Source organism: Balaenoptera musculus, chromosome 16 (assembly GCF_009873245.2).
Source record: "Balaenoptera musculus isolate JJ_BM4_2016_0621 chromosome 16, mBalMus1.pri.v3, whole genome shotgun sequence".
In the NCBI taxonomy this organism is placed as follows: domain Eukaryota; kingdom Metazoa; phylum Chordata; class Mammalia; order Artiodactyla; family Balaenopteridae; genus Balaenoptera; species Balaenoptera musculus.
This window is the reverse complement of record NC_045800.1, coordinates 16,244,782-16,264,820: the sequence shown is the minus strand read 5'-3', so window position 1 is coordinate 16,264,820 and position 20,039 is coordinate 16,244,782. Positions and strand designations below refer to the sequence as shown.

The window sequence follows — 20,039 nt, the reverse complement described above, 5'->3', positions numbered from 1 at the left end:
GCTGCATCCCGTAGGTTTTGGGTCGTCATGTCTCCATTGTCATTTGTTTCTAGGTATTTTTTGATTTCCCCTTTGATTTCTTCAGTGATCACTTCGTTATTAAGTAGTGTATTGTGTAGCCTCCATGTGTTTGTATTTTTTACAGATCTTTTCCTGTAATTGATATCTAGTCTCATAGCGTTGTGGTCGGAAAAGATACTTGATAAGATTTCAATTTTCTGAAATTTACCAAGGCTTGATTTGTGACCCAAGATATGATCTATCCTGGAGAATGTTCCATGAGCACTTGAGAAAAATGTGTATTCTGTTGTTTTTGGGTGGAATGTCCTATAAATGTCAATTAAGTCCATCTTGTTTAACGTATCATTTAAAGCTTGTGTTTCCTTATTTATTTTCATTTTGGATGATCTGTCCATTGGTGAAAGTGGGGTGTTAAAGTCCCTACTATGATTGTGTTACTGTCGATTTCCCCTTTTATGGCTGTTAGTATTTGCCTTATGTACTGAGGTGCTCCTATGTTAGGTGCATAAATATTTACAATTGTTATATCTTCTTCTTGGATCGATCCCTTGATCATTATATAGTGTCCTTCTTTTTCTCTTGTAATAGTGTTTATTTTAAAGTCTATTTTGTTTGATATGAGAATTGCTACTCCAGCTTTCTTTTGATTTCCATTTGCATGGAATATCTTTTTCCATACCCTCACTTTCAGTCTGTATGTGTCTCTAGGTCTGAAGTGGGTCTCTTGTAGACAGCATATATATGGGTCTTGCTTTTGTATCCATTCAGCCAGTCTGTGTCTTTTGGTGGGAGCATTTAATCCATTTACATTTAAGGTAATTATCGATATGTATGTTCCTATTCCCATTTTCTTAAATGTTTTGGGTTTGTTATTGTAGGTGTTTTCCTTCTCTTGTGTTTCTTGCCTAGAGAAGTTCCTTTAGCATTTGTTGTAAAGCTGGTCTGGTGGTGCTGAACTCTCTCAGCTTTTGCTTGTCTGTAAAGGTTTTAATTTCTCCATCAAATCTGAATGAGATCCTTGCTGGGTAGAGTAACCTTGGTTGTAGGTTTTCTCCTTCATGACTTTAAGTATATCCTGCCACTCCCTTCTGGCTTGCAGAGTTTCTGCTGAAAGATCAGCTGTTAACCTTATGGGGATTCCCTTGTGTGTTATTTGTTGTTTTTTTCCCTTGCTGCTTTTAATATGTTTTCTTTATATTTAATTTTTGATAGTTTGATTAATATGTGTCTTGGCGTGTTTCTCCTTGGATTTATCCTGTATGGGACTCTCTGTGCTTCCAGGACTTGATTAACTATTTCCTTTCCCATATTAGGGAAGTTTTCAACTATAATCTCTTCAAATATTTTCTCAGTCCCTTTCTTTTTCTCTTCTTCTTCTGGGACCCCTATAATTCGAATGTTGGTGCGTTTAATGTTGTCCCAGAGGTCTCTGAGACTGTCCTCAGTTCTTTTCATTCTTTTTTCTTTATTCTGCTCTGCAGTAGTTATTTCCACTATTTTATCTTCCAGGTCACTTATCCGTTCTTCTGCCTCAGTTATTCTGCTATTGATCCCGTCTAGAGTATTTTTAATTTCATTTATTGTGTTTTTCATCGTTGCTTGGTTCCTCTTTAGTTCTTCTACATCCTTGTTAAATGTTTCTTGCATTTTGTCTATTGTATTTCCAAGATTTTGGATCATTTTTACTATCATTATTCTGAATTCTTTTTCAGGTAGACTGCCTATTTCCTCTTCATTTGTTAGGTCTGGTGTGTTTTGACCCTGCTCCTTCACCTGCTGTGTGGTTTTTTGTCTTCTCATTTTGCTTCTCTTACTGTGTTTAGGGTCTCCTTTTCACAGGCTGCAGGTTCGTAGTTCCCGTTGTTTTTGGTATCTGTCCCCAGTGGCTAAGGTTGGTTCAGTGGGTTGTGTAGGCTTCCTGGTGGAGGGGACTAGTGCCTGTGTTCTGGTGGATGAGGTTGGATCTTGTCTTTCTGGTGTGCACGTCCACGTCTGGTGGTGTGTTTTGGGGTGTCTGTGGCCTTATTATGATTTTAGGCAGCCTCTCTGCTAATGGATGGGGCTGTGTTCCTGTCTTGCTAGTTGTTTGGCATAGGGTGTCCAGCACTGTAGCTTGCTGGTCGTTGAGTGAAGCTGGGTCTTGATGTTGAGATGGATATCTCTGAGAGATTTTTGCCGTTTGGTGTTACGTGGAGCTGGGAGGTCTCTTGTGGACCAGTGTCCTGAAGTTGGCTCTCCCACCTCAGAGGCACAGCCCTGATGCCTGGCTGGAGCACCAAGAGCCTTTCGTCCACACGGCCCAGATTAAAAGGGAGAAAAAAATAGAAAGAAAGAAAGAAAGAGGATAAAATAAAATAAACCTATTATAATAAAAAATAAGAAAAAAAATTATTAAGAATAAATGTATTCAGAAAAAAAAATTTTTTAATTTTTAAAAATAGATTTATTAATTTTTTATAGTAAAAAAGAAAAAAATTATTTAAAAAATTAAGAAAAAAATTTTTAATTTTTTTAAAATAAAAATATGAAAAAACTTATTAAAAAATTTTTTTTAATTTCTAAAAATAGAAAATAAGGAAAAAATTATTAAGAAAACATTTATTAGGAAAAAAAAATTTTTTTGAGTTAAAAAAAAAAAAAAAAAAAAAACACAGAAGGACCTAACCCTAGGACTAATGGTGAAAGCAAAGCTATACAGACAAAATCTCACCCAGAAGCATACACATATACACTCAAAAAAAAAGGAAAAGGGGAAAAATTAATATATCCTGCTCCCAAAGTCCACCTCTTGAATTTGGGATGATTCGTTGTCTATTCAGGTATTCAACAGATGCAGGCACATCAAGTTGTTTGTGGAGCTTTAATCCGCTGCTCCTGAGGCTGCTGGGAGAGATTTCCCTTTCTCTTCTTTGTTCGTACAGCTCCCGGGGTTCAGCTTTGGATTTGGACCCGCCTCTGCATGTAGGTCGCCTGAGGGCGTCTGTTCCCCGCCCAGACAGGACGGGGTTAAAGGAGCAGCTGCTTCGGGGGCTCTGGCTCACTCAGGCCGGGGGGGAGGGAGGGGTACAGAGGAGGCGGGGCGAGCCTGTGGCGGCAGCGGCCGGCGTGACGTTGCAGCAGCCTGAGGCGCGCCGTACGTTCTCCCGGGGAAGTTGTCCCCGGATCACGGGACCCTGGCACTGGCGGGCTGCACCGGCTCCCGGGAGGGGCGGTGTGGAGAGTGACCTGTGCTTGCACGCAGGCCTCTTGTTGGCGGCAGCAGCAGCCTTAGCGTCTCCTGCCCGTCTCTGGGGTCCGCGCTGATAACTGCGGCTCGCGCCCGTCTCGGGGGTCCGCGCTGTTAGCCGCAGCTCGCGCACGTCTCTGGAGTTCGTTTAGGCGGCACTCTGAATCCCCTCTCCTTGCGCGCCGCGAAACAGAGGAAAGAAAAAGTCTCTTGCCTGTTCGGCAGCTGCATACTTTTTCCCGGACTCCCTCCCGGCTAGCACCGAAGCCCGAGCCTCAGCTCCCAGCCCCCGCCCGCCCCGGCGGGTGAGCAGACAAGCCTCTCGGGCTGGTGAGTGCTGGTCGGTACCGAGCCTCTGTGCGGGAATCTCTCCGCTTTGCCCTCTGCACCCCTGTGGCTGCACTCTCCTCCGTGGCTCCGAAGCTTCCCCCCTCTGCCACCCGCAGTCTCTGCCCGCGAAGGGGCTTCCTAGTGTGTGGAAACCTTTCCTCCTTCACAGCTCCCTCCCACTGGTGTAGGTCCCGTCCCTATTCTTTTGTCTCTATTGTTTCTTTTTTCTTTTGCCCTACCCAAGTACGTGGGGATTTTCTTGCCTTTTGGGAGGTCTGACGTCTTCTGCCAGCGTTCAGTGGGTGTTCTGTAGGAGCAGTTCCACGTGTAGATGTATTTCTACTGAATCTGTGGGAAGGAAGGTAATCTCCGCATTTTACTCTTCCGCCATCTTGCCCCTCTAATCCCAGACGTCCTGTTTCTGATCGACGGCTCACAGCATTGGGAAAGGGAGCTTTGAAAGGTCCAAGCACTTTGCCATCATGGTCTGTAATGCTCTGGACATCAACCCCAGGAGGGTGAGTGCAAGTCTCGTTGTCTTTGTATGAGGGCGTCTTTGGCTGCAAGTGACAGAAATTCTATCTTAAGCAGAAGAGGGCATTTTTTACTGGCTTGTGGAACCAGGAAGACTAAGGGGGTGAATCCTGGTTCTAGGCATGATGGGATCCAAGGACTCAATCCCTCTTTTTCTTCTCCTCTCCATTTTGCTTCCCTCGGTTGGCTTCCTTTCCAGGCAGGTTTTCCTTACATAGCAAAGTTGCCCTACATTGTCCCTCAAGGTAGTCACTCCAGGAAAAAGAAAGTAGACTTCTTACCCTGTAGAGCTGGCAGAAGTCCCAGGGAGGGCTCTGATTGGACAGGCATAGGTCACATGACAGTCCCTTGACCAGTCACAGAAGTCAAAGGGAAGAGCTTGTCTGGCCAAACCTGAGGCATGTGCTTATCCTCATTCTTGCCGTGGGGATGAACACTTGGATTTCCCACTAGAAAGAGAGGTTGTGTTTACAGAACAGTGGGAAAGGGAAAGCATGCTGGCAGACAAAAACTATAACTGCCTCTGAAGACTAGAGTCGTAATATGAAACACAGCTCCTACCCTCTCTGTTCACTTGAAAGGAACAGCTCCTGCCTAATCAATCCAGCCAGTATCTTCATTTCTTGTTCTTCCTGGTTTCAAATAGCAAGTCTTAAATGTCAGCAGTGCGCTAGCTGTGGCTCTTGTTGCTAAAGGGGCATTTTGGAACAACTCAACAGAAAAACGGGCAATGAACACAGATAGTTCCCAGAAAATGAAACATAGATGGCCCTTTGACATAGGAAAAGATGCCCAACCTCACTCAATGTAATAGCAAATCTCTGACCGATACACCATTTTTCACTTAAATAGATTAGCAAAAATCCAAAGTTTGGTGTCATGCTCCATTGGCAAGTCTGTAGGAAACCAGTGTTCTCATGCACTGCTGGTGGGAATGTGCAACCTCTCTATAGAGGAATCTGTAATAACAGTGTCTATCAAAATTACAAAGGCTGGGACCCTTTGACTCAGTAATTTATTCTACAGATACTCCCACAGGTGCAAAATAATGCACATACAAAGTTATTCATTGCAGTGTTGTTTGTAATTGTAAAAGATTTCAGGCAACCCAAAGGCCTGCTCACAGGGGACAGGCAAATCTATTATGGTGTCTTCATATAATGAAACACAGGGCAGCTTTAGAAAGTGAATGAGGAATATCACTGATGTGGAAAGACACCAAAACAAATTGAGTGTAAAAATAAGGTACAGATGGTATGTATAATGTGTTACCTTTTATGAAAAATGGAGATGAAAAGAGTCTATATTTGTATTCGTCTGTATTTGCATGAAGAAACCCTGGAGGGATTTGTAAGAGGCTAAGAGCAGCGGTTTCCCATTGAGGGAGAGGGTGGGAACTGAGCAGATGGGGCACAAGTCCAGGGGGAGGCCCATCGGTATAAACTTCTTTATTCTTTATGGATTGTGAACTGACTCAAAAATCAAGTAAATTTAAGGAGGGCATTTTGGTCTGGAAAGCTATAATTACTTGAATTAGGGGCTAGTCACATACAGGTCAAGGAAGGAAGTGGTTTTCCAAGATGACATTCCTGAGTTAATCCTAGAAAAACCTCTAGGATTTAGGAGCAAAATAATGGCTTTTAAGGAGGGCCAGATTTTCTCCAGAATGACGTGTCATTTGCGGAGAGTGAGCACATTACCCTGGACCTCAGGCCATCTTGCATGGTTATAGCTGACATCATTCCATCGAGGCATGAACAGCCTGGAAGTTCCAACCGTGAAGTCAACCCATCACAGACCCTCAGAGGGTCAGGGCCAAGGGCAGCTGAATCTCTACCCTCCTACACACAGGGCCCTGATTTTAAAAGGAAGTGATTCTCTATGAAGTTTCACTAATTTTTTTCATGGAGGAAGAGCCATAAAGCTCAAACAGTGTTGACCTTGGCATGGATATAGTATGTCCTGAAATGGGTGGCCTGGAGACCCCAGCAGATGGCAAGTTGGAAGGGAAGAGTTGTATGGATTACTAGAGAATGTTTTACAACTGAAGAAACAGGCTCAGAGAGGCTAAGTGACTGCCTAGGGTCACACAGCAATCTTAGAAGAGAGCTAAGCTTGGAAGAACTGGTGCTCTTGACTCTCAGCCCAGGACTTCACATTCTGCTGTCACAATCACATAGCACGTGGACAGCAGGCAACATGGTGGTGTGTGTATGTGTATCTGTGTATGCAGAAGTGGTGGGTGCTGATGGAATTCAACATCCTCAGAGGGTAAGAAAACTATGACAGAAAAACTTGATGGATGGTGCTGTTGGGAGCAACTGTCTCAACACACAGGTCCCCAGATTTCAGGGAATTTAATCTCAATGTTGCCAAACCACGTCTAGAATGTGGCATTTTTAGGTTAGATATTGGCAAACCAGACAGTGCCCACAACAAGGAGACAGAACAGTGAGAGGCCTGGACATTTCCATGTGAGGGAACCTGATTATCATTTTCATGGGAAAGAGGGTGCCTAGCGGCTCTCTTTTATTAAGAGGACATAGTCTGGGTGTTGAGGGAGCTATATTTGGCTTGTCCTGAGAAAACTTTCTCACAGCAAGACCTGTTGAGCAAAGGAGTTGGGTGTCTATTTCACGAGCAAACGAGAACCTCCACTTCCAAGCTGCACAGACTTGATGGAATTGCTAGCGAAGGGTTTTTGCATTAGGGTGATTTCAGATGCTTCAGTCTGACTTGTGGCTTCAGGTTTTATGTGTTTGCTGCTGCATTTTGGTGTCATCGTCTTATCTCCATGTACAAGGGATTTGATTTGCACCTAATTTTACTTTCCAGGAAGAAATTTTTAAGCAGCTATAAATTAAAGCTTTTTATGGAGGCTCTGTTTTGAGGTGGATTTAAGGTGTTTAAAAAGTCTTCCTCTCAACCCTTAAGCTGAGAAGTTCACTTCCTGGCTCTAATATAATGATTGCAGCAGAGTGATTACAGTGTGGTGAGAAATCTGGGCGGGCTTGCTTCTGAGCATACAGTAAACTGAAGATAAAAGGTAACTATTTTGCTCCCAAACCACCAATTAAATTAAATGCCTTGACTACTGACTCAAGCTGTTTCCATCTTGTTTTGTTTTGAAGTTGGCTCCTTCCTGTTTAATTTAAGTAAATACACCCAGCTGTTGGTCTCAAGGGAGTTTTTAAAATGAATTCATTCATTCACATGGTTCAAAAAAAAAGACATTCAATGAAAAATATCCCTCCCAGTCACACATTTTCTATTTGCCCAGCCCCCTGCTGTCTTGAGCATCCTTACAGAATCGCTTCATGCAAATATAAGCAATATGAATATATATTCTAATTTTTTCCCTTTTAACACAAAGGGTAGCATGCTATACACACTGTTTTATCCCTTGCCTTTTTCTCTCCACATTATCTTGGAAGTCTTTCCATATCTAGGCAGTAGGTAATATAGGTCTTAATATAGGCATATACACTATATCATTTTTTATAGCTGATTAATGTTCCATTGTAAGGATTTACCAAGGTTTAGTTAACCAGCCCCTATTGATGGACATCCACTATTACAAATATATTGTAAGCTTATAAATATGTCATTTCACACATGTAGAAGTATATAGCTGTAGGATAAATTGCCGATAGCCCCATGCATTAGTAATTTTCAATAAATATTGACAAATTGCTCTCTATGGATGCCATAACATTTATGTTCTTACAGCAATGTTTGAGAATACTGATTTCTCCCTGCAAACGTTGTATCTGGCTTTTTGCTACATCTCAGTGCAACACAATCAAGCATCTTTTCTTATTAAAGAACCATTTTGTATTTCCTGTTCTGTGATCTCTGTTCATACCCTTGGCCCATTTTTCTGTTGGATTGTTGGTCTTTACACATATCAATTCCTAGATACTCTTTATATATTGGAGAAACTAACCCTTTGTCTCTGACGTGAGTTGCAAATAACTTTTCATTTTGTCTTCATTTTTAGGTTGTGTTATGATATGTTTTGCCCTGTAGAAGTTTTCTTCATGTAGTCAGATTTATCAGTTTTCCTTTACGACTTCTGGATTGCAAGTCTTTTCTACTTTGAAGTCACAAAGGAATTCTCCCAAGTTTTCTAGAACTTTTATGGTTACATTTTTGACATTTAAATCTTGAATTTGCAATTTATCCTTGCAGATGGCTCTCCAGTTGTCCCAGTATCACTTACTGACTGTACCATCTTTTCCCAATGGTTTGAGATGCTCCCTTTATCACATGCTAAATTCAAGGGACATATTAAACGGGTCGCTTTTCAGAAACTCCTTCCTGAGGTTCTCTACTACTCTGCTTTCCGGTGTCCCTCTCCCTCACATGCCCACCCAAGACTTAAATTTCTTCCTACTTAAGATTCCCAACAGCTCCTCCTCAGAACTTCCTGTGGGAGGAAAGTCCAATGGGCTGTGCTCCCTGGGAGCAGGTGCAGCCGGCCTGGTGTGGCCAAGTGCTTTGATCGGCTCCCAAGGGCCAGGCCTGTTAAGGGTCAGCAGTGAAGGAACTCACAGAGCAAGAAAACATCAGCGTCGTTGTTTAAATATGAATCACTTGGCCCATTTGCAATCTTGGCCAGAATCGGGGTTAATTGTGAGAATAGTAACTGAGAATGTAGTTTCTCCAGGAGTTTAGAGAGCCAATGACTAGATGCAGGGGTTAGGCCCTCAAGAGGAAGCTTAAATGTTTAAACCCTTCTCTGCTTGACACACACTAATCTTAAGGATCCAGGGAATGACTTTACTCAGTTTCCCTTCTCCGGTTTTGCAAGGCATTGGATTTTCTCCTATGGCCTTCTGAATGAGGATGCAAAATCAGGAATCGCCAGGGGCTCTCACAACCTCCGCTACAGAGGAACTTCAGCTCCAATAGTGCCCGTCTCCGGTTAGGGAGCTGCTCGCCCCCAGTCTGACTCTGGCCTAGAGATCTGGCCTTTCCCTAGCTTGGCAGGAGGGGGCCTGGAAGAGCGGGCCCCCCAACCAAGGATGGGTGTGTGCTGGCTGCGGACAGCTTCTGTGACACACCTGGTTGGGGGTTTAGCTGAAGTCCTGTGCTGGCTGCTGAGAAGGTGATCGGCATAACAGGCTTAGTGAAGATCACAGGCACCAAGTCCAAAGGCCGCGCTCCTTTCTTACTAGCCCTGGGCCAGACCTGTATCCTCTGTATTTTAGTTTCTCCAACAGTAATGTGGGCAGGAATAGCACCTCTGTGGATTACATGTAATAAAGAGTTGAGAAGGCTTAAAACAGTGCTTACACCTGGGAGGCAGTAAGTGTGAGCAGAGACCCTAAAGCTCACAGCTCCGCCCAGACAGCTGTCGGAATGGGGGTCGAATTGGTGGTGGTCAGTGTGGAAGCACGGGCAGATTTGACCGTCTCCTTCCAGATTGTCCTCTCAGTCTTTGGAACCTTCTTTTAAGGAGATGAGAGAAATACCAGCGCTGGTATTTGTGAGTGGGCAGGAGGCAGGGTCGTTAACCTTTCTCATCCCTTCTTTCCTCTTAGGGATGTTTGTGACTTGACCCTGCTCTCCGGCCCCTGGGCACTCTGTCTCCCACTGCAGGTCAGGGTGGGAGCGGCCCAGTTCAGTTCCGCCCCTCGTCTGGAATTCCCCATGAATGCATTTTCAACCCAACAGGAAGTGAAGGCAAGAATCAAGAGGATGGTTTTCAAGTAAGTACGATCAGATACTGCCGTGGTTAGGATGAAGCTAGCTGCTCCCAGAATCGCCCTTGAAGGGTTGGGTCTGCTCTCGACCTCACAGAGAGAGGCTGTGGCCCGGCTTCCAAAAGCCCAGCTGAGCGCAGCGGGTGATAAGAATTCCCTTCTCAAAGCTGCCCCTTATTACATGATAATGTCCCAGGTGGGAACTTAAATGCAAGTTAAAAAAAAAAGATTTGCTGTTATTTTGTGTGGCTGTCAGCTGGGAGAAAGGGCTAGTGAAGGTGGAGACAGGTTAAGAGCATGAGGTGGTGGGAAGAACGCTGGGTCGTTCTCCCAGTTCTGTCCCTGGTGACCACACAACCAGGAGAATTCACCATGCTTCTTGGAGCCTCATTTCTGTGCTCTAAAAGGAGTAAGTGCTCCTCTGTTACTGAGAGCACTTTAAAAATGATGAATTTCTGTTTGTGTGCTCATACACATACACATCCTATAAATATATATATATGTAGTGAGTCATAATTTTACTCACAAGTCAGCTGATGTGTGTATATGCACATACATATATGTGTATACATATATTTTATGTATAAATATATATGTGTATTATATACATACACATATACAGCTACATGGATATAAACGTGTGTTATACACATGCATGTATATACATGTACATACACACACACAATGTTCTTCATAAGCCCTCACAGAGGAATGCCTTTATTTGTCACCTGCCACTCTGATCTCTGGATCTTCTTTGCCCCCTGCTGCCTCTTGCCCTAGCGGACCTGAAGTTCCACTCAAGTCCATGGTCCCCGCCATGTACAGCCGTCACCTCTGCTTGCAAAGGCTCTGAGGTCCTTTAATTGGCCTCGGGCCTCTGTAGGGCCCCAGTGCTCTCAATAAGCCAGAATCCCCACACTGGACACAGCAGGAACTCTGGGTGTCCTACAGGTCCCAGAGACCCCCAGTGACTTTTCTTAAAATTTTTATTTTATATTGGACCATAGTTGATTTACAATGTTGTGTTAGTTTCAGCTGTACAGAAAAGTGATTCAGTTATACATATACATATATCTATTCTTTTTTAGATTCTTTTCTCATTTAGGTTATTACAGAATACTGATCACAGTTCCCAGTGCTATACAGTAGGTCCTTGTTGGTTATCTATTTTAAATATAGTAGTGTGTATATGTCAATCCCAAACTCCCAATTTATCCCTATCCCCACCTTTCCCCTTTAGTAACCATAAGTTTGTTTTCCACGTCTGAGTCTGTTTCTGTTTTATGCATAAGTTTATTTGTATCATCATTTCCACTTCCAAATAAGTGATATCATATATTTGTTTTTGTCTGACTTACTTCACTTAGTATGATAATCTCTAAGTCCATCCCTGTTGCTACAGATGGCATTATTTCATTCTTTTATGGCAGAGTAACGTTCCATTGTACATATTACATCATCTTTATTCATTCCTCTGTCAGTGGACATTTAGGTTGTTTCCATGCCTTGGCTATTGTAAACAGCACTGCAATGAACATTGGGGCGCATGTATCTTTTCGAACCATGGTTTTCTCCGGAAATATGCCCAGGAGTGGGATTGCTGGATCATATGGTAGCTCTATTTTTAGTTTTTTTAAGGAACCTCCATACTGTTCTCCATAGTGGCTGTACCAATTTACATTCCCACCAACAGTGTTGGAGGGTTCCCTTTTCTCCACACCCTCTCCAGCATTTATTGTTTGTAGACTTTTTGATGATGGCCATTCTGACTGGTGTGAGGTGATACCTCATTGTAGTTTTGATTTGCATTTCTCTAATAACTGGCGACATTGAACATCTTTTCTTGTGCCTGTTGGCCATCTGTATGTCTTCTTTGGAGAAATGTCTATTTAGGTCTTCTGTCCATTTTTTGATTGGGTTGTTTGCTTTTCTGATATTGAGCTGCATGAGCTTTTTGTAAATTTTGAAGGTTAATCCCTTGTCGGTTGCATCGTTTGCAAATATTTTCTCTCATTCTGTGGGCTGTATTTTCGTTTTGTTTATGGTTTCCTTTGCTGCACAAAAGCTTTTGAGTTTAATTAGGTCCCATTTGTTTATTTTTGTTTTTATTTCCATTACTCTAGGAGATGGCTCAAAAAAGATATTGCTGCGATTCATGTCAAAGGGTGTTCTGCCTATGTTTTCCTCTAAGAGTTTTATAGTATCCAGTCTTACATTTAGGTCTGTAATCCATTTTGAATTTATTTTTGTGTATGGTGTTAGAGAATGTTCTAATTTCATTGTTTTACATGTAGCTGTCCAGTTTTCCCAGCACCATTTATTGAAGAGACTGTATTTTCTTCATTGTATAGTCTTGCCTCCTTTGTCATAGATTAATTGACCGTAGGTTTATTTCTGGGCTTTCTATCCTGTTCCATTGATTGATATCTCTGTTTTTGTGCCGGTACCACAGTGTTTTAATTACTGTAGCTTTGTAGTATAGTCTGAAGTCAGGGAGCCTGATTCCTCCAGCATCATCTTTCTTCCTCAAGATTGCTTTGGCTATTCGGGGTCCATACAAATTAAATTTTTTTTTGTTCTAGTTCTGTGAAAAATGCCATTGGTAATTTGATAGGGATTGCATTGATTCTGTAGCATGCTTGTGATAGTATAGTCATTTTGACAATATCGATTCTTCCAATCCAAGAACATAGTATATATTTCCATCTGTTTGTGTCAGCTTTGATTTCTTTCATCAGCGTCATGTAGTTTTTGGAGTACAGGTCTTTTGCCTCCTTAGGTAGGTTCACCTAGGTATTTTATTCTTTCTGATGCAATGATAAATGGGATTGTTTCTTTAATTTCTCTTTCTGATCTTTTGTTGTTAGTTTATAGAAATACAACAGATTTCTGTGTATTCATTTTGTATCCTGCAACTTTACCGAATTCATTGATGCACTCTAGTAGTTTTCTTTTAGGATTTTCTATGTATAGTATCATGTCATCTGCAAACGGTGACAGTTTTATTTCTTTTCCAATTTGAATTCATTTTATTTCTTCTTCTTCTCTGATTGCCATGGCTCGGACTTCCAAAACTATGTTGAATAAAAGTGGCGAGAGTGGACATCCTTGTCTTGTTCCTGATCTTAGAGGAATGCTTTCAGATTTTCACCATGAGTATGATGTTGGCTGTAGTTTTGTCATATATGGCCTTTATTATGTTGAGTTAAGTTCCCTCTGTGCCCCCTTTCTGGAGAGTTTTCATCATAAATGGGTATTGAATTTTGGCAAAAGCTTTTTCTGCATCTATTGAGATGATCATACAGTTTTTATTCTTCAGTTTGTTAATGTTGTATATCACAGTGATTGATTTGCGGATATCGAAAAATCCTTGCATCCCTGGGATATACCTTGGATCCCTGAGATATACCACGATCCTTGCATCATGGTATATGATCCTTTTAGTGTTTTGTTGGATTCGGTTTGCTAGTATTTTGTTGAGGATTTTTGTGTCTGTGTTCATCAGTGATATTGGCCTGTAAGTTTCTTTTTTTGTGGTATCTTTGTCTGATTTTGGTATCAAGGTGATGGTGGCCTCATAGAATGAGTTTGGGAGTGTTCCTTCCTCTGCAGTTTTTTGGAAGAGTTTCAGAAGGATAGGTGTTAACTCTTCTCTAAATGTTTGATAGAATTCACCTGTGAAGCCATTTGGTCCTGGACTTTTGTTTCTTGGGAGTTTTTTAATCACAGTTTCAATTTCATTACTTGTGATTGGTCTGTTCATATTTTTTATTTCTTCATGGTTCAGTCTTGGGAGATTGTGTCTTTCTAAAATTTGTCCATTTCTTCTAGGTTGTCCATTTTATTGGCATATAGTTGCTTGTAGTAGTCTCTTATGATCCTTTGTATTTCTTTGGTGTCAGTTGTAACTTCTTCATTTCTAATTTTATTGATTTGAGCCTGCTCCCTTTTTTTCTTGATGAGTCTGGCTAAAGGTTTATCAATTTTGCTTATCTTTTCAAAGAACCAGCATTTAGTTTCATTGATCTTTTCTATCACTTTCTTTGTCTCAATTTCATTTATTTCTGCTCTGATCTTTATGATGATTTCTTTCCTTCTAATTACTTTGGGTTTTGTTTGTTCTTCTTTCTCTAACTGCTTTAGGTGTAAGGTTAGGTTGTTTAAATGGGATTTTTCTTGTTTCCTGAGGTAAGATTGTATTGCTATAAACTTCCCTCTTAGAACTGCTTTTGCTGCATCCCATAGGTTTTGGATCATCACATTTTCATTTTCATTTGTCTCTAGGTATTTTTGGATTTCCTCTTTGATCTCTTCAGTGATCCATTGGTTGTTTAGTAGCGTATTGTTTAACCTCCACGTGTTTGTGTTTTTTACAGTTTTTTTCTTGTAGTTTATTTCTATTCTCATAGTGTTGTGGTCGGAAAAGATGCTTGATATGCTTTCAGTTTTCTTAAATTTACCGAGGTTTGCTTTGTAGCCTAGCATGTGATCAGTCCTGGAGAATGTTCCATGTGCACTTGAAACGAATGTGTATTCTGCTGCTTTTGGACAGGATGCTCTATAAATATCAGTTCAGTCCATCTGGTCTAATGTGTCATTTAAGCCTTGTGTCTCCTTATTGATTTTGTGTCTGGATGATCCGTCCATTGATGAAAGTGGTGTGTTAAAGCCCCCCCCATTATTGTGTTACTGTTGATTTCTCCATTTATGGCTGTTAGTACTTGCCTTATATATTGAGGTGCTCCTATGTTGGGTGCATATATATTTACAATTGTTATATCTTCTTCTTGGATTGATCCCTTGATCATTATGTAGTATTCTTCTTTATCTCTTGTAACAGTCTTTATTTTAAAGTCTCTTTTGTCTGATCTGAGTATTGCTAATCTATCTGTCTTTTGATTTCCATTTGCGTGGAATACCTTTTTCCATTTACTCACTTTCAGCCTGTATGTATCCCTAGATCTTAAGTGGGTCTGTTGTAGACAGCATATACATGGGTCTTGTTTTTGTATCCATTTCAGCCAGTCTGTGTCTTTTGTTTGGAGCATTTAATCTGTTTATGTTTAAGGTAATTACCCCCACTTCCAATACCAGCAGGTAGGTCTGGCCCAGGCTCTTATGAGGTCACTGCTTTTTCCCCTGGGTCCTGGTGTGCACGAGACCTTGTGTGTGTCCTCCAAGAGTGGAGTTTCTGTTACCCCCAGTCCTGTGGAGCTCCTGTGATCAAACCCTGCTGGCCTTCAAAGCCAGATGCTCTGGGAGCTCCTCCTCCTGATGCCAGACCTGCAGGCTGGGGAGCCTGACGTGGGGCTCAGAACTTTCACTCCTATAGGAGAACCTCTGAGATGTAATTATTTTCCAGTTTGTGGATTGCCCACCCAGCGGGTATGGGATTTGATTTTATCACAGTTGTGCCCCTCCTACCATCTTGTTGTGGCTTCTTCTTTGTCTTTGGATATCTTTTTTGGTAGGTTCCAGCGGTTTTTTGTCGATGGTTGTTCAGCAGTTAGTTGTAATTTTGGTGTTTTTGTGAGAGGGGGTGAGCTCACGTCCTTCTACCCAGCCATCTTGTTACTGCCCCCATCCCCAGTGACTTTATCTTAGGTTGTTTATCCCAGCCCTTTCCTCTGACCTTGGGTGCAGGATGAGCGGCAAGTCAAATACAAGAAAGTTCAAAGGAAAAAGCACATTAATATCTTTTTTAAAAGTGATATTAGTGTACATTGACCTTTCCATGTTCCCTTGGAGCCTTCTACCCTTGGGGCCTCCACAAATGGTTCCTGTAGAGAACAGTGGCTTCCTCACTTCTGTATCTTGGGCCCAGACACACTGAGCGGTACTTGTCAAAGTGAGGTCTTTGGTCAGATGGTCTGAGTCAGAATGGCCTAGGGAGTACGTTAAAGTGCAGGTGCCTGGGCTGTCTCCAGACCTGCTAAATCACTCTGGGCAGTGATACTTAGAATCGGCACTTTTAAAAGGTCTCTTCCCACTGCCCCCTGGCCTAGGAGTGTTATACACACTAATTTATTTAAAGCAGCTTTATTGAGATATAATTAAAATACCATAAAGTTCACACCTTTAATGTGTACAGTTCAGTGGTTTTTAGTATATTTTCAGAGTTATGCAACTATTACCATCATCTAATTTTAGAATATTTTCATCATATCAATAAGAAACCTTGTAAATAGACTTTTCTCCAGAGAAGATATATAAATGGCCAATAAGCACATGAAAAGATGCTCAACATCATTAGTCATTAAGGAAATGCAAATCAAAACCATAATGAGATACCACTTCACACCCACTAGGAGGGATAAAATGAAAGACAGACAACAACAAGTGTTGACAGAGATGTGGAGAAATTGGAGCCCTCATACGCTGCTGGTAGGATTGTAAAGTGGTGCAGCAACTTTGGAAAACAGTTCAGCAGTTCCTCAAGATGTTAAACATAGAGCTACCACGTGTCCTAGGAATTCCACTCCAAGAGAATCAAAGACATATGCCTGCACAAAAACATGTACAGTGATGTTCACAGCAGTATTATTTATGATAGCCAAAAAATCCAGTGGATGAATGGGTACACAAAATGTAATTTATTCATGAAAGCAAAAATGAACAGATAGGACTACATAAAACTCAAAAGCTTATGCACAGCAAAAGAAACAACAAAATGAAAAGGCAGCCTACAGAATTGGAGAAAAATTTTGCAAACCATATATCACGTAAGGTGTTATTATCCAAAATACATAAAGAACTCATACAAGCAATAACAAAAAACCCAACAATCTGGTTAAAAAATGGGCAGAAGAACTAAGCAGACATTTTTCCAAAGAGGACATCAAAATGGCCAAGAGGCAAGATGCTTAGCTAAAATGCTAAGTGAAACAAGCCAGACATAAAAGGTCACGTATTATATGAAATTGTCTAAAATAGTCAAATCTGTGGAGACAGAAAGTAGATTAGTCATTTCCAGGGGATGTGGGGAGGCAGGATATGACTGCTAATAGGTATAAAGCTTCTTTTTGGGGTGATGAAAATAGTTTGGACTTAGGTAGTGGTGATGGTTGTACAACTCTGAATTATACTAAAAACCACATTTATACTTTAAAATGGTGAATTCTGTGGTATGTGAATTATATCATTATTGATATAATATTTTATTGTTAAAAAAACTTTTGTACCCATTATATACACACAAACATTTGCAGAAGAAAAAGTAACCTAATGTTTTAAATTTAGGACTGAAAGTCAGAAACGTTTGGGGGACTTTGACTCAAATGACTCAGCCCTGCTCTCTTGTGAAAAACTAAGCCAATTTAAGGGACTTGGTACCAAAAGGTACTTTGTAGAGATCACCCAGTACCTCTTCCAACCCCTTATTTTATGGAAGGGATACTGAGGTTGAGAAGGAGCAGGTGACTTGGCCGGGACCACAGGGTCGCACTGCTCGTCCAATAGGCCCCATGGAACTGTCCTTTCCCACCTCTCCCCGACCTCCTCTTCCACCCCCACCCCCTAAGTAATTAGTTGAGCCTCTTGTCAGCTGTGTTGAAAGTCGTAACTAAGGGCTGTTATTCATAACCGATGACATGAGGAGATGCATTGAGGATGCACCAGATGAGGACACTGGGGGGTGGAGAGAGATGCCTCTTTACGTGTCTGAACAAGGTCCACCCTTTTGGGGATGAGAATGGTTAGCACTTGTGTATCCCAGGACGGCTGTAAGACAACAAACAAGAAAAGGAGGCAGTTACTGGTTTTTTGGCCACGGTTGCAGGGTCATTGAGGACACTGAACGTTAAGACACTCTTACTAATCAGAACAGGGGAATGTTGGCCAAATGGGAGTGATGACCTGTCCAGGGCTCTTTACCCTTTTTCTTCAGTGGAGTTTTAAATTCTCAACTGACGAGCACAGCTCTCCCCAAAACCCAGAACACTTGCCTTTCTAGATCAATGCAGTCCCCTAAAAGCATGTTTTGAAATGGCTAAGAAGACACTGTGACAGTCACCTTATTGCTACTTTGTAATAAGTTTAAAAAATAGTACAATCAAACCTTCCAGTGTTGTACCCCATGATAACCTAAAATCAGATAAAACACGGCGAGCAGTTGGCTTCCGAATGCCTAGAACTCTGGCTAGGGAGCTGTGCATGTCTGTTCCATCATCTGATTAATTTCACATAACATGACTCTGAGTTTTCTGTGATTTAATTTTTTTTTTTTTTGGACCCCATCTGTAGCTTTATCAAAGTTGTACCATGTTTGAGTAGCTCTGCAGAAATAGCAATCACCCCTTTCTTTAGCACAAAGCCTTTTATAGCCAACTCTGGCCTCTTTCAAGCTGCATTAACATTTAAACAGTTTTTAGTATAGTTAAAATTACAAAGCACTTTGCCCTTTTTTTTTTTTTACTTAATATTATTTGGTGTGTATTTTTGCATAAAGCTGCATTATTTTTCATGTTGATCCTTTTTAATGGTTATGTAATCAATGAATTGAACTCTTACAATGTAGTAAATCAGACCCGTAAAAGGACACATTTAGCTTGATTCCAGGATTTTTGTCCATTGCTGAAACCAACAACAACAAAAACTCCTGTAATCAACATCCCTGTACCTACAGTGAGTGTTCTTATGAATTATTTTTCAAAGTCTGTTCCATGCATTACCTGCATCAGAATCACTGGGGGTGGGAAAGGGGAGGCGGGTTTAAAATGTATTGATAGATTCTCAGGCCTGGTCACACACCCACCAATTTGGACTCTGGGAGGATGGAATCTGAAAATCCACATTAGTAAATCTCCTAAGGGACTTTCACGCTGACTAGAATTTGAGACTAACTCAAAAGGTAAACTTCTTAGAAGAGGCTGCTAGGTAGTTTATTATAATGACCACTGATGGAGTGCTTACTAGGTACTAGCAGGCACTGGATACAGTATTTAATCCTCAAACAATACTGTTACTTTTTCTACTTTAGCAGGTTTAACAGGAGTCTCAGGCCAAGTAATGTTGCCAAGGTTAGCTGGCCAGTATCTCACAGGACTAGTATCTACACCCTTGTTCTTAATCGGTCCACGTGTTTCTATCATAAACAGCAGTCCATCTGTGAACCTTCACTTTTCCACACGTTTCTATCATAAACAACAGTTCATCTGTGAACCTTCACTTTCTACCTAGTTTAGTCCCGTTGGAGAGAAATTAGAAAAACCTTAGATTGGCCTCAGACCTTCCTGTCTGGAGCCAGACGCTGAGCTCCGAACAGACTCTGTGGGAAACACTCCATGGCATAAGAAAAGTGGAGGTAGCAGGTTTCTTCTCATTTCCCGGGGTTCACATGCTGTTAGGAATCTCCCCTGCGCTCAGTCGGTCAGAAGCCAGCAGGTCAGATGCAGAGGTGGAGAGGGTGGCCGGCACGGGCATTTGTGTGCTAAGCGATGTGGAAGGTGGATGCCCCAGAGGTCCGTGGAGTTGTAGTCTGGGCCCTCATGGCCTTGAAATTTAATTTTTCTCTAGCCACAGGCTGGTAGCTATGAAGAGGGGGGCCCAGACCCACTCAGAAAATCTGGATTGAAGAGGGAAAACAAAGGTTAACTCTGGAGGGACCGAGGGTAGACCTGTATGAGAAACAAAAACAGAGTTGTGGAGAAAAAGTGCTTTTTTTCCTGGTCCAGAAGCTTTGAATACATATGGAAAGAAGTGATGATTAGATGGGCAAGGGGTGCGGGGGTGTTTTGAGGAGAGAAAGCGAAGTCTGGCTGAGAAGCTAAGGATGCAGGGCCACAGCCAGAGGCTTGTGGGGAACCCTGCCAGGGAGAAGGCACAGGGAGCTCCTGGCTTTTGGTGAAAAGTGTTTTGAAACCATTTAGAACAGTATAGAGTAGGGGTCAGCAAACCTTTTCAGCAAAGAGCCATAGAGTAAATATTTTAAAGCTTTGCCGGCCGCGTGGTCTCTGCTTAGATAGTACATAAATGAATGGGCGCCCATTTTCCATGCCCATTAGGCCCAAGTCTGCAGAGGAATGACCATTGGCATTGGAATTAGCTGGACTGGGTTTCAACTGCAGTTCTGACCTCCACTAGCTGGGGAGAGGCAGGCTGTGTAGCCTGATGGTTAAGAACTTGGGCTCTGCAAGTGGAGGGTTCAAGTCCTACCTCCACCACCCATGAGCTGTGTCACCTTAGCTAAGGCCCTTCTCTTCTCTGAACTCCCCTGTCTCAGA

General features: G+C 41.9%; 1 protein-coding gene across 1 annotated transcript in view; it reads left to right on the top strand.

Annotated features, from left to right (window-relative positions):
• The window catches only part of VWA2 (von Willebrand factor A domain containing 2), a 60,347-nt gene that overhangs the window by 19,433 nt on the left and 20,875 nt on the right, over positions 1-20,039 (top strand). Inside the window, 2 exon segments of the mRNA XM_036829064.1 lie at positions 4,002-4,095; positions 9,716-9,825. Coding sequence (XP_036684959.1) covers positions 4,002-4,095; positions 9,716-9,825 — 204 coding nt within the window.